This window comes from Siphateles boraxobius, unplaced genomic scaffold, assembly GCF_051911475.1.
Source record: "Siphateles boraxobius isolate OS27281-9 unplaced genomic scaffold, OSU_SipBor_1 26, whole genome shotgun sequence".
Classification (NCBI taxonomy): domain Eukaryota; kingdom Metazoa; phylum Chordata; class Actinopteri; order Cypriniformes; family Leuciscidae; genus Siphateles; species Siphateles boraxobius.
Window position 1 is genome coordinate 11,464,902 of NW_027508876.1, and position 23,354 is coordinate 11,488,255.

At 39.7% G+C, this 23,354-nt stretch overlaps 1 protein-coding gene across 2 annotated transcripts in view; it reads left to right on the forward strand.

Annotated features, from left to right (window-relative positions):
- The window catches only part of myripb (myosin VIIA and Rab interacting protein b), a 526,191-nt gene that overhangs the window by 496,708 nt on the left and 6,129 nt on the right, over window positions 1-23,354 (forward strand). Inside the window, exons 12-16 of one of the 2 annotated variants that reach the window (XM_077244338.1) lie at window positions 6,467-6,529; window positions 9,179-9,361; window positions 11,283-11,444; window positions 11,522-11,617; window positions 11,747-11,819. In XM_077244338.1, the coding sequence (XP_077100453.1) occupies window positions 6,467-6,529; window positions 9,179-9,361; window positions 11,283-11,444; window positions 11,522-11,617; window positions 11,747-11,819 (577 nt within the window). The remainder of the gene's footprint in view (window positions 1-6,466; window positions 6,530-9,178; window positions 9,362-11,282; window positions 11,445-11,521; window positions 11,618-11,746; window positions 11,820-23,354) is intronic. The other variant, XM_077244339.1, reaches the window with a different exon arrangement.

The window sequence follows — 23,354 nt, forward strand, 5'->3', positions numbered from 1 at the left end:
TACTTACTTTAAAGATCGTAGTCAATGACTAGATAGGATATCCTCTCCAAATACTGAAATCGTGTGACGAGTGGCCACTGTTGTGTTGGTAAATCTGCTTCCGTTTTTTAGGTACTGCCCCTCTCGGCCGGTGGAGGTACTTCTCTGTTTGTGCTTTAATACTTTCTTAAACATTTGTACAGATTGCAAAACTCGCAATTGCAAATTAATCCCTTATACCTGTAAAAGGTCAAATAAATAAAAAAATCGAGCTTGTAAAAAAATGAAAGACATAAACGAAATTTCCTGGGGTGACAGAGAGACAAAATATTTCTAAATATTTCACTTTATCTTTCAGGTCAAAACAGGGATTTTCATGTTTATTATAAATATTACCATGGTTGCAAATTAATAAAAAAAATCTAAAGCATACCCAAGCTTTTGGCCAAGTTGCAGATGTCTTTCACTGTTCACTGATTTCAGGCATTGGTGAAAAGTCTAACTTCATCCATTTATTCTGCTAAATTGTTCATACCATGAATGAAATATTTATTTTAAAACCTAATCAGAAAGATATTTATTGCCAAGTAAGTTTTACAAAAGGAATTCTTTTTGGACTATTTGTGCATCTCAATTGTGCATAAATCAAAGAAATGTAAAGAATTGTCACCTTAAGTGACTAAAATAATTCTATATATTTTACATAGGCATATCACTGAATCGCTTCAGAGTTTCAACGTAATTTAAATGTATTTTCCTAAACCTTATCATGGAATCAGACTGAGTCAAATCTGTTATAAACCCTAATGACTTTGGAGCAACAACAACAACAAAATTTGATATAATTCACATAATAATTATAATCGCTTTAAATGTGAAAGTTAAAATGCTGTCAGTTCCACTCATGCCAATGACATGGCTGGTCGATTTCAAAGCGGCTTGCCGCCAGCCGGCCGCGGTTCATTTAGACGGCGGCAACCGCCAGAGAGAATGAAGTCGGCGGCCCGGCGGCTGTTCGCCGGCGGCATCTCGCAAGAAATGGGAGTGACGTATTCGGCGGCAAACGTTTCATCTCCGCCAGCGGGGCGCACCTATAGCCGACAGTTTGGGGCCGGCGGCAAAAAGAAGCCGTGCCGATATTTTTTTGCTATCTGGGAGTTACCATTAAATCGCCTCAGATAAGTTAGTGTCCGAGGTACTTTACCTATTGTTATAACTGATGTTTGAAACACTGTAAATGCGTCTGCCAAATGAATAAATGTGACATAAGAATAGACTGATATGTCTCACATTGTTAATATATTTGTATATGCCACTGACCACTCTAGCGCAATATAGATGTTATATTATGTTAAAAATAATAAAATAAATAAATGATGTACACCTAATACAATTCTAAGATTTTGCAAAATGTTGACGGAATAAAGCGAGCTAGTTGATGTTAACGTAAATGAATGTTAACAATGAAAAGGCCGCCGCATATTCTATGTCACAGGGTCATACGGTCAAGTTAACGTTTCATTGGATAACTACATTACGAATAATAAAATGAGTATAGAGATGGGCAACGTTAATCACAAAAAATAAAGCCAAAGATCAATGTATCTGTAGTGAGTTGGAGTACCTGTCTAACTTACTCTAAAGTTTATACTCCATATATGGATTGGCCAGAAGGTGGGTGGGGTTAGGATTTCGTGTTTTTGTGAAAAAAATTTTCACAAGGTTTTGTGTGTGTGTGTGAGTGTGTGTGTGTCGTGTCTTTCCGCTCCTTGCAAAAGGAGACCGTGGATTTCCATTAATTTGTTGCCCTGATTGCACGCACTACGCGCAAATACACTGCAGGATCACTCTTGCTCGTATCCAAGGTAAATCATCAACACTATCATCCCTTACATGTGTTTTATTTAACTAAATACATCATAATCGGCTAAAACACATGCGCAGGATACTTTTATTACTGAACAAGTGTGCAGTCGGGTCCATGTTGCTTTCACATACACGCGAACCGCAGCACGGTTCGGGAGCAACCGAACTCAGACCACCTCCTCCATGTAGTCTCGGGTTCGGTAGCCCAGTGCGCACCCAGGTCCACATGACAGCGTTCACATTAACGATTTTTCATGTGAACCGTGCCGAGAACTAAACTGCCAGTGTGAAAGCCCCCTCAGAGTCTGACAGCAGGCAGCAGCAGTCAATTAATCCGTCACTGCTGGTCTCAGGTGCCACAGGTGAAACAATGATCATTATGGAACAGAAAAAAATATTTTATGTTAAGAGGGAGTGTGCTAATTTATGCTGTGTGTATATATATATATATATATATATATATATATATATATATATATATATATATATATATATATATACTATTAATAGGTGTATTGTGGTACAGGCACAGTACTTTTGTAAGAGCATGTAGGGCACTTTGGTTTGAAATTTAGTGCCAATTTACTTTTTACTTTTTTTTTACTGTGGATGGGTCAATATAAAGTGATTGTATGCACCCAACTTTCCTTTATCCAGTCTGATAAAGAAAAAGCATGAAGATGTTAAGTGATTTCAAAACAAGGGATGAGTTTGTGGATCAACATTCTTTTTGATACTAAATCAGAATTCCTGTCAACCAATCATAACCCAACACCTAAAACCTGAGGTTGAATGTAGTGATTGGTTGGATTCCAGGAACATGAAAGGATGCTGATGTCATTCTTGTGTAAATTACAAGGTGCCTTGCGACTGAGCTCCTTTAGAAGATGCCTGCACCTCTAGAACTAAGCTGCTCTCTCTTAAACCCTAAAATGTACATCTATGTTATTGATCGAACTCAGAATGAAGGTCTTCGCTCTTATTGGTGATGAGAAGCCAAGCGCATAATGAAAAGCATGTCTGATGAAAGCCCAATTCTGTGTTGCTACTTCAGACCTGTATCGTGCATGAGGCATTGTGTGATGCATGAACCAGCCTGCAAAATTAATATAGAACCTCTCTAGATGATGTGAGGGGAATGTACACCATAAGGAAGGTATTGTCTTCCTCAATGGATCCTCTTCGCCTTGCATCTTGTCCTGTCCTTTCATTTTCAGCCTGCTTCTTGTCCATTAAAGGAATAGTTAAAACAAAATTGGCAATTATTTCATAATTTACTCACCCTCGTGATGTTCCAAACCAGTTTGACTTTTTGTGTTATGCAGAATACACACACACCAAACACACACAAATCAAATTTCCATGCTCTTTTCCACACTCTTAAAAATAAAGGTTCTTTATTGGCATCTGTGGTTACATGTTGAACTTTTAATATCTAAAGAACCTTTCGATTTCACAAAAGGCTCTTTATAGTGGAAAAAGATTACAAATTATTTAAATGTTCTTCACACTAGGAAAAAAAAAATATTTTAAGAACTGTTTGCTGAAAGGTTCTTTGGGGAAGCCAAATTTATTCTTCTATTTTTTACCAGTTCATACAACTACAGTGAATGGAGACTGAAGATTTCTTGCTTGATATAGGAAACTAAAGCACCCCAGATTCACTGAAAAACCTTAAAATCATCTCTGGTTAATGTATGTAACCTGGTTCCTTGAGAGGGGAACGAGATGCTGCATCATGGCTTGACGCTATGGGAACCACGATTGGCTGAGCGTGATGACGTAGCGCATTACGTCACCAAAACCATAAATAGATGCTGTGTGAAAGACCAGATTCGAATTGTCTGAAGACAATTGCAGGCGTGGCGGGGGTCTTGGCAGCCTGCCTGAGACGTTCCCTTTCGAGTGGTACTCAGTCGCATCATGGCTTGATGCTACGGGAACTTCAATGCCAATGTCGCCACGTCACGAGACTGCCCACAAGGCTGTGTTTCTGCACAGATAGTCAGGGTGAGAACTATGGGTAAGCTAGGGGGAGTCCAAAAATATTGACGTTTTATTTTGACGTGCAATTTCAGTTTTGTGTAATGTGATCATCGTGGAGTATTATGTCTAAAACAGCAAAAATATAATTCATTCATTCATTCATGCATGCATGACGGCGATTTAAACCTAATTCACTTCAATAAAGATAACTTGATATGTACTCATAACTTCAGATATGCGATTCTTGTAATGAGCATCAAGGTGTGGTGGCGCTGCGGTGCAAATTCCAATCATGTTTAGTACATGTTAACTCAAAGATTCGTAGAATAAATATAAACGGTGGAAGGCATTGATCTGCGCGCAAAGTCCTTGAAAGTCCTCCTCTGTAGTGGCGGGCTAGGTGGAAAGACCTGCCGAGGACACAGAGCAAGGTCAGGCACATGATGTCTTTGTGTGAACGGACCTCTCTCAGGAGGGGACACCTTCAGGGGCCAGGGCCCATGACCATCAGGACTTTTTTTGCCATCCTGGAGGTGATAACAGATCCGAGATCCTGTCTCCCCCGGGATGACTGAGCCTGAGTATGCTTTCCAGTCACGGAACACGGGCCTAGATCTGTGGCCTCTTTAACTCCTCACCATAATCCAATTCTTTAAGCAGCTCAGCCTGATAGGCCTGCAATACCACCCCATGGTATGCAGGGACACACCAGCCTAAGCTGCTGCTGTGTAAGCCTCACCCACAAGGGCTGAAGTAGCCCTACAAAGCTTGATGGGTAAGGCGGGTTTCCTCCACAATGATACACTTGAGGGGGAGCGGTAGTCCTCAAGTGTCTCTTCCACCCTCGGCACCACCCTGTAACTGTGCTCACGCATAACGACCACTGCAGAGAATGTTGAGGTGGCCTGCATATGCACTGCTGCCAATTACGGATTCCTCTAAGACCTAAACAATTCTGTGTGAAGGTCAGTGAAGAACGGGAGATGGTGGTATGGAGGTGGCTCTCGGCCAGATGTTAGGTAGCGGTCATCGAGTTTAGACCGTGTGAACTGTTTCTTTTCATTAGGCCACTCAAATTTTAACTTGGCCACAGCACGAGTCACAACCTTGAACAGCTCCTTGAGCACGACTGACTGAGAGGACTGCTCTTTTGATGCACCCACCTGTCTGTCTGCATCCAACTTCTCAGAATCAGACATTTTGGTCTGAAGAAATTATGGAGCGAGCTTCAAGATACAGAATGGGATCCTCAGAGTCGTTGTAGAGGATGAGAGAAAGGGTTGATTGCCCGTCTTGCACTCCTCGTCTGCCTTATCTACCTGAGAGCCCCATGACCAGCCGCGGGACCAAAGCCACAGGATGTGTCGCTCTCATCGAATAGATCCAAGCAGGATTGGAGCATGCGGAGATTAAACTTGATGTAATGACCACAGTCAACCCCTTCGAGGACTGACCTTGAATGCTCCTCACCCATGCAGTTCACACAATGTTGTGTAGGTCATCACCCGTATTGTATCATACTTATTCTCTGACATCGTGGAATCTATTAGAAATTTAGTTTTTTTATTTTAATTGTAATATTTGTTCATATTTTATTAGAATGTGAATGTGGTTCTTGAGTACTTTTCATTGGGTGTTAGATTTATGCAGTGCTGCATGCCTACCTGTTTTCTACATATTCCCTCACTTTAGATGTCCGTTTTTACACAAACACACACACAACTCCTATCTTTGTCATAACTCCTATCTTTGTCAAACACACACACAGAGGAGAAAACATGCATTTATACATGCGGCTTCTGAAGACAAAGAAGCTGGCGACATACTGGTATGGCATCTATTTATGGTTTTGGTGACGTACTACGTTACGTCGCTATACCATGCTCAACCAATTACGGACTGACGTGTGTAAACACGTGCTTCAGACACTGGCTCACGTGAAGTGTTCCCATAGCGTCTAGCCATGATGCACCGCTGAGTTCCACTTGAGAGGGAACTGCTCTTCCTCTCCTCGGCGAGTTCATGAGAGTAGTAACAATGTCCGATTTTTAGTTTACAAAACCAGTCTGAATGATTAGTTCCCAAATCTGACTAATGTGGTTCTTGAGTTTAACTCACTGATTGTATGATCCAGCTTACCAAAGGGGACGATTAGCCTACAGTATATGACTTTGAATAGCACATGAGTCACATTTACAACATTAATAACTTTTTTATGGTGCATTTGCATCCCTTTGAAAGCACAGAACCAGTACAATCCTCGGGGCTTCTTAATGTATTTGGCAAAAAAGAAAGTAAGTCATACCAGTTTGGAATGGCATGAGATTGAATAAATTATGAAAGAATTTTCATTTTGGAGTGAACTATTCCTTTTTTACTGTCTTGTGTCTTTCACCTCTTTTATCTTTCTTTCCATTCCCATTTATCTCTGTATCTGTCTTTTTTTCTCATTTGTCTCTCTCTCTCTCTCTCTCTCTCTCTCTCTCTCTCTCTCTCTCTCTCTCTCTCTCTCTCTCTCTCTCTCTCTCTCTCTCTCTCTCTCTCTCTCTCTCTCTCTCTCTCTCTCTCTCTCTCTCTCTCTCTCTCTCTCTTTGTGTGTGTGTCTCTCTTTCTCCACCCTTTCTTGTTGGTTCAGGGGGGTCTGAGTGATCGTTCCCTACAGCAGAGGCTTCAGTTACTCTCCTCTCTCTTAGAGCAGGTGAGATACATCATAATGAGAAGATGCAGTAGAGCTGTAGAGATTCCTCCTGAATCAAATGTGTAGTCCATTATTCCCTGTCTCAGAACCTGCTTATGACACTACAGAGTATGTTAGAGCCAGATACACAGTGGGGTCTTTAGACTTCTCTTTTATCTCAGTACTGGTGGTGATACTGAGAGCAGCACATGATGGTGTGTACAATAGTACAATAGCCTTTCACTCTGGTTCTGAGCTGCTCGCTTCAGTCTGTTGAATATGTTGGTTCAAAACTAGGACAAAAAAAATCTAACATCTTTTTATTAGCCTACACTGTTAAAAAATGAGGGACCGGTAAGGTTATTTTAAATATTTTTGAATTAAGTCTCTTAGGCTCGCCAAGGCTGCATTTATTTGATCAAAAAGACAGTAATACAGCAATATTGTGGCATTTGTATTATTATAAAAAAATATTGTTTTTTAAATATTTTAGTATGTAAATCATTCCTGTGATGGCACAGGATTATTGATTTTTTTTCCAAGATTCTTTGAGGAATAGAAAGTTCAAATGAACAATATTTATTTTAAATAAAAATATTTTGCAACACTTTCGAATGTGTTCAACTGTCACTGTTGATCAGTTTAAATCATTGCTGATTAAAAGTATTAATTTCTTGAATATACTTTTTACCCTAAACTTTTGAATGGTATGTATAATATTTATTTGCAACCATGTTACTTAATTATTTCTGAATACTGTTTAGAATTGTGATTCATATGATTTTCCAGCAATAAGAAATAAATGTGATATTTAAATAAACATATTAATTAAATAATGGGTAAAAGTTTCTAATAAAATGAAACATGGCAGAATTGGTTAACAGGATTGCAATTTAATTTAAAATAAGCTGGTACTCAGCAAAGGTGGGATGACATGTTGGTTTGTACAGATAAACATTTTATATTTTAATTATATTATATTTTGTTAATTTTTCTTAAAAATAGTAGGGTTAAAATACGGTACGGTGAATATGTTAAAATGCTGAGAAAAACATTTAATTGTGTGAAAATATAAAAAATATTTAATTTGTATTTCTTTTATTAAAATTATGCATAAAAATAATGCTATAACAAGATTGCTTAAAATTCTGGGACACATCTGAATGTAAAAATGTAATGTAAAAAAAAATATTAAAACAAATTAAAATTAAATCATTGGATATAATAGACACGGACACATCCTGCTAGGGTGTAGAGGCCAAAAACCTTAACTGAAATTATATTTTTAAACAAGCTCATTTTCATGCTGTAAATTTTGTGTTAAAAATAGTTTATCGGACATAGTGGTCTGACATGTCTAAAGAACATGAGTTTTATTGATATAGAAATTAGTCTACTAAGAGCACTTTCCCCTATTAATAGGCAGTGCCTACAACCATTTTGTTGTCTTTTGGGCAAGCATTAACATATTGTTTTAATTTTAATATTTGTTCATATTTTATCAGAGTGTGAATGTGTTTCTTGAGTAATTTTCATTGGGTGTTAGATGTATGCAGTGCTGCATGCCTACCTGTTTTCTACATATTCCCTCACATTAGATGTCCGTTTTTACACAAATACACACACACAGCCACTTTCAGGGCCACACATGCCCTGAGGACTGAGTTTGGATCAATTATTTCTGTGATCAAAGCATACACCAACCCAACCATTAATTGATTCCTCAAGTATTCATTCCTGAATCCCACTGCTCCTCTCTTTCTTCCGATCTCTTTCATTCTCACTTTCTCATCTTGAAAAGTCATTTTATCTCTTCATATTACCCTCTCTCATGTGTGCTTACTGTCTTACTTACAAACACATGCACGCATGCGTCAACATATACATCTCATATTGATGGCTTAGTACTTGAGATACTGTACTTTGAAAAACGTATTGACAAGAACTAGATACTAATAGTAATTAGATACTTCTCATCCCTGTTCTTTCCCTGTCTTGCTATGACGTGCGTTCTGATGTTCGTATGAGAGTTTATATGTCACGTTCTCTGGCACATTGTGTTTTGACCTTGTATCTCTTACAGAAATAGCTCACTCTAAAATGAATATTCGGTCTTTATTTTCTCACTCTCATGTCCTTAACCTGGATCCTATTATTTTTTGTGGTGGATTTGAACAACATGAGGGTTATTTAATGATGACAGAAAATTCATTTTTGAATTAATAATTTGCTTTATTTGTATGTATGTTGATGAGTGTGTGTTACTCCCTTTTGATACACCCTCAATGATGACCTTTCACCTCTGTAAGAGCATCTCTCGTCCACATACATTCATGTCACACTCCTCTTCTCACATGAAACATGAGCATAGTACCAATTATTTCAATCCTCTTATCCTGTTCATTGATTGAACAGCTTGTACATGACAAGCAAAGCATCCATGCTTAATTGGGAGTGAGATCTTGGGTAGCTATTTGGAAGTTGTTATCCACACAACAGTTGAATGTTTCAATGTTTTTTATTCTTTTATTAATAAAAGGTTTAATGGATTTTATGGAACATTTCAAGAAAACCTGATGCATTTGAATTTCTTCTGTTTTGCATAGGCCTATCTGTTTATCAGTGGTTTTCTCCCTCTGTTTTATGCTCACTCTCATGTTTATGGAGCAGAAGTACTCCGCCGCGTCTTTGTGCAGCATCACCACAGAGGTTCTAAAGGTCCTAAATGCTACAGAGGAATTGCTCGGAGAGGCAGAAGGCAAAGTTATTGACCCTTCTCCGACTGGCACACCCATGTCCTCAGGCCCGGGAACTAGGAAACTGGATCAGCACCTCACTAAGATGGAGGAAAATGTAAGATTTATTACAAGAAAATGTTCTAATGTTGTTGTTGTTGTTGTTTTAATAAAGAGAAGAAATCCAAGATCAGTTTATTTAGACAAACTAATTAGAGGATGATTCTAAGGACCCTGGTCACACATGGGGCCCAGCAGAACCTCATCATTTCTTGTATGATTTTGGTATTTAAATTAACTCTTCGTAAAATCTTCTAATCTTTTACGAAGCACACTATAATGAACGGACATTCGTCATATGTGTGTGTGTCCCCTTAAGAGGTTTGTGGGTGATTCAGAAACGCGGCAGTGCACTTCACAGTTCTGACTCTTCGTGCATCAGGTAGATGGCAAAAATGGTGTAGGCAAAATCAGGATCCCAAAAGAGGAAACAAAAGCACGAAAAAGAGGAGAGATCAAGACGGGGAAGACAGCTAGTCACCGTTTGTTGTTTTTTTAAAGAAAAAGAAAAAGAAGGTGATTCACGGTCCCAGTTTTGTGCTATGATTCTAAAGCTGTATAAATAAGATCAATGACTCGCCCCGATGTTTATTGTTTATGTTTACTGGACTTTTAACAGTATTTCGAAGTATGTATGTTTTACCATGGAATGGAGCAATGCTAATGGAACACTGAGCTTCAAAAATTACCAAGCGACAATAAAACCAGCCCAGTGATGTATATTCAGGCTTTCTGAAGTCTTGGAACCACTTTCTGTGAGCAATCGATTGAAATTTATGACGTCGTACTAGTCTTTTACATCTGCTTTAATTGTCCCGATAGAGTTAATGAAATAAGAAAAATAAGAATATCATAAATAGATTTCATTTATCAACTACCTTCTATAAACTAAATCAAAGCAATATTTGATATGACCACTTTGGGTTCAAGACGGTGAAAGACATTATCATACAGCATCATCATGCAATTGTTCAGAAAGACAAATGTGCCAGTTTATAATGCCTAAACATTTGTGGTGTTCCATGTCAAAAAATGTGCCTATCTTTTGAACATTGGGTTGGGTTGAACAAGATACTCTTCTTCGCTCTTGTCAGTGTTATCCAACTTAATTGCTTACTCACGATGTGTAGCAACACAGCTAAAAGTATTCTTAATATTTTACAATAATACACCCTCAAGAGTTGTGTTTGTGATGTTTGAGTTGGGGATGAAACACAGAAACACCTGCGATTTGTCTTTGGTTCACTGTAGTTTTAAGGAGAAAATGGTGTTGACATGAATTTGCACATGGTTTGTCTTAAACAAGAATATTTAAAACACCACATGAACATAAACAACATTAGCTTGATTTTTCACCACAGGAGGACTTTATGAGTTTGAGTTTTCATGATTAAAATATCTAGATCAGTCATTAAATAATGGCACAGGTTGATAGGTCCTTTACATGCAATCTGCAAGCAATCACACCATTACCACATGGCACAAGCTGCTGATTCTGCAGCCAGTTACATTTCTTGCTCAACATTTAAATAGTCTGGTGGTTCAGTGTTCGCTGTAGTCACCGTCCTACAGCGCATCAGAGTTCCTCTAAAATCCTCCACCTCCTCCCAGCTCCACCTGCCTAGATTTGCTATGGGATTTATGCATGATTTTTTATGCAGCAGCAGCATATCTTATATGCTCACAGCAGCGTTTATGTAAATCTATTGGCAGTAGCAAGTCCATAGCAGCAGCAGAATACGTAGTAGATCTAGTCTGCCAAGACCAAATTCATTAATATTGCCATATTCATTGACATGCCAAAACTTCTCAGAAATTTGTCATGATTAAAATATATATATTTTTAAATATATACCTTTCTTACTGAAAGCTTAACACCCAAAATCCCACTATGAAAATCCGTGGTTTTTGTGTTGCCTCATCATTCAGCTCTCACATTCATCTGTGAAATTCTAATGGTTTCTGTGATCTGTGTACAGGTGTATTTGGCTGCAGGTGCTGTCTACAACCTAGAGGGGGCACTGAGTGACTTAGAAGACTGTGCACGCAACATCAGCAGCTCCACCACAGAGACTGAACTGGCCTTCCTGGAAGACCAGGTGGCCACCGCTGCCGCCCAGGTGCAGCAGTCCGAGCTCCAGGTGAGCACTTGCTATGTGCTATCTATAGTACTCAGACTCTTTGAGTGTAAATTTAGAAGTTTATCTGTCATCTGCAGATCTCAGATATTGAGGCAAGAATATCAGCCCTCAAAACTGCAGGTCTAAATGTATCTGCATGCACACGGTTTTCCAAGAACAAATCTAAACCCATGGTGAGTTTCCTATGCACTTTAATATTACACTTAAGACTAAACTTTAAAAACAAGTATACATGTACAATTGAAATGGTTTTGCTTCATGATTTAAGACTTATTAATGATGTAAATTTTGTCCTACATCAGTCCCAGACTCTGGACTCTTCTCGTCATCAGAGGAGAAAGCTTCCTGCTCCTCCCCTCAGAAGTCTGTCATCAGGTATGAACACACAAATACTACACTTTGAAAGGGTTTATTGACTCAAAAGGGATCTCACCATCATGTTTTAAGTCATTTTTAACCTGTAAGATTTCCTATCTTTCCTTGGAGCACAGCTAAAATCATAGCAATTTTTCCTTCCGACCAAAATTTCGTTATTTCAAATGTAGCCTCGTTGCGCGTGGTAAGCGCGCTCATAATCCGCCGGAGCCACCACAACATTGCCCAACATCAAATGGCAAACGTAATGCAAGCGGAACCAAAGACCTTTTAGGCTCTGGCGGAACGAAACTGCTCGTTATTATGTGGTTGACGGACCGTTTATCAGTTTGGACCAAACCAGCGCGAGCCGATCTTGATCAAGCGACACTGTTACTACACAGCGCTAATAAGAGATCAGAGGCCTGTACCATGATGGTAGTTGAACAAACTCTGGGTTACAGGATTAGTTTAGAGTTGACAAAACCAAACCAATCCAACCAGGCTTTGTTGGTACCATGATGCTGATCATCAGCTTTCTCTGTCAACCCAGGCTTTGATCCTGAGTTTAGGAGTTTAAGTGTGACATCAGTAGCGAACAGCCAATCACATTTTGAGAAAGAGTGAAACTGAGATTCATTTCTCGCGAGAGAAGCAGCGCAATTCACTTATTAAATAAAAGTATTAAAATAGTAAGAATGTAAACAAATTTACACAGCAAGAAGAAAACAGCTGTCTATGAAAGAGGACAACTAAAAGAAAAAGTCTCGCTACTGTATATCAGTGCAAGTAAAGTTGTGAAGTTATTTTATTCAGCTGATAAAGGTATAGAGAGAGTTGAACATTTAAGCTCACATGTACTGATGCTAAAGTGTATATATATTACCTTTATATATTTATTCATTTAAACTGCGTAATAATAATTGATTAACTAAAATTGTACATGTGTGATTGATAAAGGGTATAATAATTACATAAATAATATCTAAATCATACAAATTTATTATTCTAAATAAGCATCACTAAAAACCAGAAGATTTTGTCTTTAAAAATCATTTGCTATGTAGTGACCTTTAATTTGGAGTAGAAACAGGTGGAATGACTTTATCGCAGACGACATGTGTCACTTTGCTCACAGCTGATTGGTCCAAGTTCAGTTTGCAACCTCTTCCCTAGAACATAACCTGCCCCGGACCAGGTTAGCCGTGGAGCATAAGTTACTATGGCGATATACACTGCTAAAAGCCAAACCACTTTCATGGTCCCTAAAACCCAGGGTTGACGCAAACTAAACTGAAACATAGCTGGCTAGCCACCTAAACCGGCTTCATGGTATAGGCCCCAAGTAAAGGAAGAATTTGAATTTGCCACAGAAGTAATAACATTGCTACGAGATCTAGTGAGAAACATTCACATTTCTCCGTTATTAACGGATCAAACAGCACTGACGTGGAAACCAGGAAGAAACATTGTGCCATGAATTAACTATCCAGTTTCCACAGATCAGCAACATTCACCAAGGATATACTGTAGTAACACTAACTGCAACCATGGAAGTTTGGCAGGAATAGTAGGCTATAATGCCTTCAAGTAATATTACGTTGGTTTTATATTGACATTATGAATACAATTGCTGCCCTCAAACTAATCTGAACTAAAATAAACCTTTATTTATAACTACTAGTGGTCGACCGATATGGGTTTTTTGATTGCCGATGCCGATATCTAAGAGAGCAGGGTGGCCGATGGCCGATATAAAGCCGATATTTATATATATATATATATATATATATATATACACACATATATATACACACATATATATACACACACACATATACATATTATATATATATATATATATATATATATATATACATGCATACACTCACACACACTTTAGATTTATATAAATCAATATTTAATAAATTTGATAAATTTAATACATATTTAAAAATCTTTAAAATAAAAATGTTTAGGCCCTATACTAGATGGCAACTTCTTGAATCTGCAATCCTATTACAGAATTTTTCACAAATAAAGTAATTGCTTAAAAATATACAGGCCTGATAGCGATCCGGCGCCACGCCGGATTTCCGGCGTACAGACGTGTGTCTGCGAAAAAAAAAAAAAAAAAAAGCAACAGCAAAAGAAGCGGAGTTCGACCAATCATAGCGCTGGGTTCATTCCCCAAATAGCAAGCGGGTATGATTGACAGATGCGTAAGGCCTATCATTAAAAAGAGACTGAAAATCGACAGCAATAAAGAATCCCGCTCGATCCCGCTTCCACTCCCGCGGCCCGCACGCAGTCTGACTGAGTTCATGAGCGAGGACAGTAGGCTACAGTATAGTCACGGTACTTCTGACTCCTGAAGGTAAACGGGCTGGGGCGTATGTGGAAAGTTGAAGTATTGTATTGAGTTAACTTAATCTGGATTCTATTATCACACGGAGTGATCGCAATCCCATGGGTTATCTCAGGATTTTTTTCTACTATCACCCCTGAATATATGAATATGTGAATAAAAAGGAAGTAAACACTGTAACAGGGCACTCAGTAATCTGGTAATTAATCAGTAATCACTGATAATCATATTCTTTCAAATAAATACTTTTTTTTTTACTTTGACTTTTGACAAGGTAACGCTAATTTTACATACAGCACACAGTGAAAACAACATGAATATGACACAGTGGGCCACTGGATATAGCACAGCATATTTTAAAATGAAGGATTTAAAGTGTTTCGATCGCGTCTCCTGTGAAGCTGATCTTCTGTTCGCAATCACTCACTTCACACGGACCGACCGTCACTCGCAGTAACACGTTTATGCAGGCTACAAACGCACACTTCACAAGATATCACAGCTGGATTCGATTAAATCTGCAAGGTTGGTGAAATTAAATGTTTATTAGATATAAAGAGATTTGTTTAAATTATGTAGATGCGCATTTGCTGAATGTTGACAGTAAATGAGAAAGTATTTTAGACTGATTGTTTGCCTTTTCGGTTACAAATAATATAAAAGCAAACGTATTACTTTTTCGCATACCATTTACTTTCTTTGACCAGTTCTGTAGCCACCGGTTCTGTCTAACAAAATATTAGATCTGACTGACAGAGATCGTAAACTAATGAAGACGAGAATGTGAATGAGTGCTGTGTTCTCTTCTCAGGTGCTGGTGTTCTCAGCGCCACCCGTCAAAATAAAAGTCCGTAGCGCCGTCAAAATAATAGTCCCGCTTCCAACACATCGGCCAATCAGAAAAACTTATCGGCCGATGCCGATATTTAAAAAAAGCCAAATATCGGCCGATTATCGGCCGTGGCGATATATCGGTCGACCACTAATAACTACTACAATATTGCATTTAAATTTTTCCAAGGAGCTGTTTTGTTTTATATGCTCCTAAGAATAGTCAATTATAGCTCCAGAATTGCTCAAAGAAAAACAAATATCAATCATACTTTATGATGTTAGTTTTCATTTAAAAAAAGAATAAAAAAATTTAAATCAAGGAAATTACCAAAAACCTAAAACCTGGTAAACAGTAAATTCTAACAACATAGGGCTATTTAGATAAACAATCTGGCGATAAACAATCTGGCGAGCATGTTGTTTTAGGCTAACACACCAACATCAAATTTCTGTTTAATAAAGCGCTCAGATTTCGCTTTTCTTTTGCGCTTCAGTGTCGACGGAAACGGAAATGGGGTTGTTTGTATTCTTTCTGTAGTCTTCCAGTTGCGGTATCGTAGGCTAACGCTATCCAAGCATTGGCAAAGGAGCATTATCGCCACCAACTGGGCTGGAGTGTCTATTCAAGCTCTCAACGGAAGAATATCCGGTTGTGAGGCGTTTGGAAAAATAGGTCCACAGTTTTACAACGAATGGTAAAACACCTGTTGGAAAGCATCTTTTGCAGCGATTTTTGTGTGAGCATATCAGTGAACACCCCAGACCACTCGTGAGTTTCACGTCTTTGTAAACTAAAGTTTAATGGATTTCATGAATGATTCTTCCAGTTCCCCTACGAAACCATTGTGGGGGTGCTAACACAGAAACCTAAAATTCTCGGGGCAGCAGCATTTGTCCAAATCTTAACCGTTCTATTTCATCAGAAACAAGCTTAAAACAGGGCTTTAAGTGTAAAATACCGCACTTGTCCTTTAATGGCAGAAAGGACATCCTTTCCCTTCTGCCATTTTCCACCTTCATCTCTTTCTATTTATGATCTATTACTTTTTTTCGCATTTCCTTACGATTTTGTAGGAAATTCTATGGAACGTTCTTGACAAATGTTTTGACTGGAAACAATCAACTTTGCCTACATTTTTAATTCATATAAACAAGGTTCCACACTCATGGAAAACCAGGGAATTTTAAAATGTGCATTTTAAATTAACTAAATTAACATATTAACAAATAAATTTGCTGAACTTAAAAAAAGATTTCTTTAGGTAATATACGTTATTCTAGCTGTGTTCAGCTTTAAATCTGCTCTAATATTTAAACAGGTCGATATTGCACATCTAGTCAAGTTTGTTTAGAGCAAAATCTGCTTTCAAGCCATAATGACTTTCGATTTTTCAGCGAATTGTTCTGTGCAAGTAAGTTCTTGTCAATTAATGAATTCAAACCAGTTCATAAAAAGTCTTAATCAGCAATTAATAAACAAACGTACAAAAGTTGATAAGGGACTTGTGAATTTTATGAATGACAGACATTATATTTTGTTTGGAGTCATGTCTTACCATCCATTTTCAAGCACTATAGTCAATTCACCTCTATTTTTATATATTTGCTTTATACAATTGAAATATTTTCAAAGCAGCTTCACAACATTAAACAGGAAAGTAACAGAATTAATGATGCAAACTTCATCAAATATAACAAATATTAGACCATCTATGGAAACATTTGCTAATCTTTTATTTTTGAATTGTAACTGTCATTATTTAGAATGTTCAATTGTACATGTATGTTTTTCAATACATATAAGAAGAATCAGAATCAGAAAGAGCTTTATTGCCAAGTGTGCTTGCACACACAAGGAATTTGTTTTGGTTCTGAGGCTTCCAGTGGACTATACAAATACAACAAGAAACATGAAACATAATACTACAAATTATAAGAATAAAGAATAAAAATATAAATATATGAGAATAAAAGTATCACAGTTAGGTTTAGACAGAATAGACATTTACAGATTTACAGATTATGAACATATTTACAGTGTTTTGAATATTATTACAAATCTAAATATAAGTATAAATATCACCTGAGTTGTAGGATATTGCACTAAACAGTGGGAGTATTGCACTTAAAGGCATATGCCTTGGGAGGTGTGTTAACTGTTCAGAAGGGAAATGACCTGTGGGAAGAAACAGTTCCTGTGCCGAGATGTTCTTGTGGCCAGTGATCTAAGTCTCTGTCTTGACGGTAACAGTTCAAACAGGTGGTGTCCAGGGTGAGTGGAGTCTGTGATGATTTAACCTGCTCTCTTCCTCACTCTGGAAGAGTACAGGTCCTGGAGGGATGGCAGGGGGGCACCAATGATCCTCTCCGCAGTCCGGACTGTCCGTTGTAGTCTCCTGATGTCTGATTTGGTAGCTGAACCAAACCAGACAGTGATGGATGTGCATAAGACAGACTCGATGGCGGCTGAGTAGAACTGAATAAGCAGCTCCTGTGGCAAGTTGAACTTCCTCAGCTGGCGAAGGAAGTACAGTCTCTGCTGGGATTTTTTTACAATGGAGTCAATGTGATTGTCCCACTTCAGATCCTGAGAGATGGTAGTGCCCAGGAACCTGAATGACTCCACTGCTTCCACAGTGCTGTTCATGATGGTGAGTGGGGGGAGTGCTGAGCTGTTCCTCCTGAAGTCTACGATCATCTCCACTGTTTTGAGCGTGTTCAGCTCAAGGTTGTTGTAACTGCACCAGACAGCCAGCTGTTCAACCTCCAGTCTGTAAGCAGACTCGTCACCGTTCCGGATGAGACCGATGACGGTGTCGTCGGCAAATTTCAGGAGCTTGACAGTGGGGTCTTTAGAAGTGCAGTCATTAGTGTACAGGGAGAAGAGCAGTGGGGAGAGAACGCACCCTTGAGGGGTGCCAGTGCTGGTGGTGAGAGTCCTGGATGTGTGTTTCCCCAGTCTCACTCGCTGCTGCCGGTCCATCAGGAAGCTGGAGATCCACTGACGGATCGAGGATGGTATGGAGAGCTGGGTCAGTTTGGCTGTGAGAAGATCAGACATGATGGTATTGAAGGCTGAACTGAAGTCCACAAAGAGGATCCTTGCATAAGTCCCAGGTCTGTCGAGATGTTGCAGGATATAATGCAGTCCCATGTTGACTGCATCATCCACAGACCCGTTTGCTCTGTAAGCAAACTGAAAGGGATCCAGCAGGGGTCCAGTGATGTCCTTCAGTTGGGCCAGCACCAGTCTTTCGAACGACTTCATGACCACAGACGTGAGAGCGACAGGTCTGTAGTCATTAAGTCCAGTGATTTGGGGTTTTTTGGGGACCGGAATGATAGTGGAGCGTTTGAAGCAGCAGGGAACTTCACACTGCTCCAATGATCTATTGAAGATCTGTGTGAAGACCAAGACAGATGAGCAGATGAGATGCCGTCTGGGCCTGAGGCTTTCCTAGTCTTCTGTTTTTTGAAGACTCGGCTCACGTCCTCCACACAGACCTTAAGCTCAGGATGGATGGCAGGAGGGGGGAGTGGGAGTGCAGGAGGTGATGGTGAATGTGTGAAGTGCAGGTTAGAGCCGGTGTGTGGTGTGAATGAGGGCTTTTCAAACCTGCAATAAAATGAATTTAAATCGTCAGCCAGGTGTTGATTGTCCACAGATCGGGGGAGTGGTGACTTGTAGTTGGTGATGTTCCTCAGGCCATTCCAGACTGATAATGGGTCGTTGGATGGAAACTGGTTTTTCAGAGTAGCTTCTTTTAGCAACTCTGATCTCCTTTGTCAGTCTGTTTCTGGCCTGGTTATACAAGCTTTTATCCCCACTTCTGTAAGCATCCTCTTTGGCATGACGAAGGTGTTTGAGTTTCTCAGTAAACCATGGTTTATCATTAGTGAATGATAAGAATGTCCTGTTAGGAATGCATGTATCCTAACAGAAACTTATATATGATGTTACAGTATCTGTGAGCTCATCCAGATCGGTGGGAGCAGCTTCAAAAACAGTGCAATCAAAGCAGGCCTGTAGATCCTGCTCTGCTTCATTAGTCCATCTTTTAACAGTCCTTAACACAGGTTTAGCTGATTTCAGTTTCTGCCTGTAGGTCGGAATAAGATGAACCAAACAGTGATCAGAGAGCCCTAAAGCTGCTCGTGAAACGGAGTGATACGCATTCCTTGTTGTGGTGTAACAGTGGTCCAGTATATTACTGTCTCTGGTGGGACATGTAACGTGCTGTCTGTATTTTGGTAGTTCACGGGAAAGATTTGCTTTCTTAAAATCCCCAATAATTATTAGAAGAGAGTCCGGGTGCCTTTGTTCCGTTTCAGATATTTGTTCAGCCAGCTGTTGTAGCGCCGCGCTCACGCACGCGTCTGGAGGGATGTAAACATTCACGAGCATGAAAGAGGAAAACTCCCGTGGCGAGTAGAAAGGTTTGCAATTAATGAAATGGGTCTCTAAGTTAGGAGAGCATATCTTGTTCAGTGTTGTTATATCTGAACACCAATTTTCGTTAATGTAGAAACACAATCCACCACCTCTCGTTTTCCCCGTTAGCTCCGCGATGCGATCCGCTCGGAACAGTTGGAAACACGGCAGATGTATTGCGTTGTCCGGTATGGCTTAACTCAGCCAGGTTTCAGTGAAGCACAGAGCAGCAGAGTTAGAAAAATCCTTGTTAATCCTTGTGAGGAGAAGTAGTTCGTCCATTTTGTTAGGAAGGGATCGGAGGTTCGCAAGATGAATGCTGGTGAATGCAGTGCGCAGGCCGCGCTCGCGGAGTTTAACCAGCGCGCCTGCACGCTTCCCGCGTTTGCGTCTGACCGCGCGTTTGAACAACACCGCTGCACCTCCGACGAGAATGTCCAGCAAAACGTCTGAATAATCAAAGAAGACGACGAAGACGAAGACTGTCATTTCAGTTCTTTAGCGGCTGTGATTAATAGTATTTTTAATTTTCTGGTGTGTGTTTCCTAATGTCCAGTAGTTCGTCTTTGGTGAAACTGATAGGAAAATAGAATGTTCTACTGAGGAAGTGGTCCCCGCATGCTATTGATGGTATGGGAGATTCTGTCATTCAAGTCGTGATACCAGTAAAGTTTCGTTCGTTAGTGTTGAAAATGGCTCACGATCAGCTCGCCGGTCATGCGGGTGTACAGAAAACGTATGACAGAAATCTGCGTTACTTTAACTGGCCTCGTGTTAAAAAGGACGTTGCCAGTTTTATTAAGACCTGTCATACGTGCCAACTTACCGGCAAACCGAACCAGTCGTTAAAACCGGCTCCTCTGCGTCCAATTCCGGTTGTATGTCAACCGTTTGAACACCTTATTGTTGATTGCGTCGGCCCTCTTCCTCGTTCGAAAGCTGGAAGTGAGTACCTGTTGACCGTGATGTGTCAAGTTACGCGTTATCCAGCTGCGTACCCAATGCGCTCGATAAATACAAAATCTATTGTGAAGGCGCTCACTCAGTTCGTGTCTATTTTTGGGTTGCCGAAAATTATTCAATCGGACCAAGGAAGTAATTTTACTTCGAAATTGTTTGCGGAGGTGTTGTTCGAGCTGGGTATTAAACACAATTTGTCAACAGCGTATCACGCCCAGAGCCAAGGGGCACTCGAACGTTTTCATTCCACGTTAAAATCACTATTGAGAGCCTACTGTCTGAAAATGCAGCGGGACAGGGAAGAGGGTCTTCCGTGGTTGATGTTAGCAGCCAGGGAAGTCACCCAGCAGAGCATTGGGTTTAGCCCTAACGAGCTGGTTTTTGCACATAAAGTACGTGGACTATTAGCTGTTTTACGTGTTCAATGGATTGAGTCAGAACCACCGATACGTTTTTCGGAGTACGTGCTGGGTTTTCGTCGTCGGCTTTCATTGGCTGGGGAGTTAGCTGGGAAAAGTTTGAGTAGAACTCAGGGGAAAATGAAAAAGTTGTTTGACCGTTACACTGAACATCGAAAGTTTAGTGTAGGAGATCAGGTCATCGCGCTTCTGCCTGTAATACATTCCCCGTTTCAGGCCAAATATACTGGGCCGTATGAGAATACATTGCGGGGCCATGGATAATTACACGATTCTTACACCAGACCAATGAAAGAAATCCCAAGTCTGTCATGTAAATCTCCTTAGGCCTTATTATCAGCGAAACCGACCAGTCTCAGTGCCAGTTGCGCCTGTGGTGCTAGTAGACAGCTCCCCTCAGTCAGGCATTCCACAGGACATGATGAGTATAGGCCCGTTCACACCAAGCACGATAACTATAAAGATAACGATAAAGATAACTATATATGCGTCCACACCAACAACCGATAACGGTCTTTTTATTCTAAGCACGCGCGCGCCCGCGCTACGGTTTCAAAATAGCGAAAAGTTGGGAGTTGGGAGAATCCATCACTGATTAGAGAGTTGACGTCTTTTGAAGACAAATTGTATTCATATTTTCGAATGAATCAACAACAGTTTCATTCATAAAAACGTACTACAATAGCTTTAATGATATTGACTGATTTTATAGATTACATTTTATTATAATTGTTGTTTACAACAATGTCATTGAATATGTTTTTGCTGTTCTTATTGCCTTTACACGTCTTTGCCAGCAGATGTCCTCAGCCAGCATGCTATGTCCCGAGCAAATCTAAACAGTGAATCTAGCAAGTCTAGTGTAATCGATCTAATCTAACTGTGAATTCAGCTGACGAAGTCAATGATGGATAAAAATATCGCCTAGTCAACAACACCTTTATGTATACAACGCCTTTTTCACTGCAACTTCAGCAATGTTGTCAAAACTAGCGCTGTAAGTTATAGCCTAAGTTACTTGAGGTAATTTTGTTACACTATGCTAGACTGCATAATATCTCATCGTTAATACTTCTCACCATTTATTCCCAGGATACGACCGATTGCTTTCCATATATCCATCTTTTTTAACGTATCCTTGAAAAGGGGGGGTTGACTTGTCAAACAGTGGAGGATTTTTTTGTAACTCGACGATTAAATTCTCTGCAATGTCATTTGCCATTTTAAATGCGCGAGACCTTTAAATTAGAATGGATTCTGATTGGCTGTCAGTGTTTTATCGTTCGACAGCTGGAAAAAAATCGTTCTGAAAGTGATCCCAACGATATCGTTCCTCATATCTTTATCGTTATAGTTGTGGTGTGAACTCTGCTATTCTGTAATATGGAGAACGATTTTTAGAATTATATCTTTATCGTTATCTTTAATATGGAGAACGATTTTTAGAATTATATCTTTATCGTTATCTTTATAGTTATCGTGCTTGGTGTGAACGGGCCTTATGTCTGTGGACGAATTAGAGTCTCCTGATGACGGCCTGTTACTGGGTCGTCTAAAGAATGCTGAAACGTTGAAAAATCTGTCTTCTAATCTTAAACATTTAGACGAGACGCAAAGTCATGAATTGATTAGTTTGCTTTCTGAGTTTCCGGAGCTGTTTTCGGATGTTCCAACCCAAACGACACAGTTAGAGCATGATATAGAGGTGGGCGAGGCTGCTCCTGTCCGTCAGCGTTTTTACAGGGTTCCGCTGAATAAACCAGAGGTTTTGGAAAAGGAAGTGCAGTATTTGCTGGATAATGGATTAGCCGAGCCTTAATTTTTCAGCTGGTCTTCGCCGTGTTTGTTGGTAAAAAAATCTGATGGTACGTTCCGTTTTTGCACAGATTACAGGAAACCGAATTCTGTTTCAAGACCAGACTCCTTTCCTCTGCCGAGAATGGAGGACTGTGTCGATCAGGTCAGTGCCGCGAAATTTGTGACAAAATTAGATTTACTTAAAGGCTATTGGCAGATTCCACTGACAGAACGCGCGCGCGAGGTATCCTCATTTATAACACCTTACTGATTATTTTCTTACCGGGTTATGAGCTTCGGTCTTCGAAACGCTGCGGCGACGTTTCAAAGGATGATGAATAGAGTAATAGCAGGACTGAAAGGCGTGACTGTTTATTTGGATGATACGATCGTGGTAAGTGATACATGGTCAGAACATCTTAAACGGTTACGGTTACTTTTAGTCTGTCTTTCTCAATCAATTCTTACACTGAATCTTGCTAAGTGCGAATTTGCAGGAGCGACCGTTACGTATCTCGGTAAGATAGTGGGGCAAGGACAGGTGCGTCCAGTGAGGGAGAAGATGAGAGCAATAGATGAATATCCTGTTCCGAACACTAAAAAGGAGTTAATGAGCTTTCTAGGTCTGGTGGGATTCTACCGCTGTTTTTGTAGGAATTTATCTACGGTTGTTGCTCCTATATTGACTAAACACAGGACAAACCAACAAAAACAACACAATAGCTGGAGAGCTCCACACCGAGGCA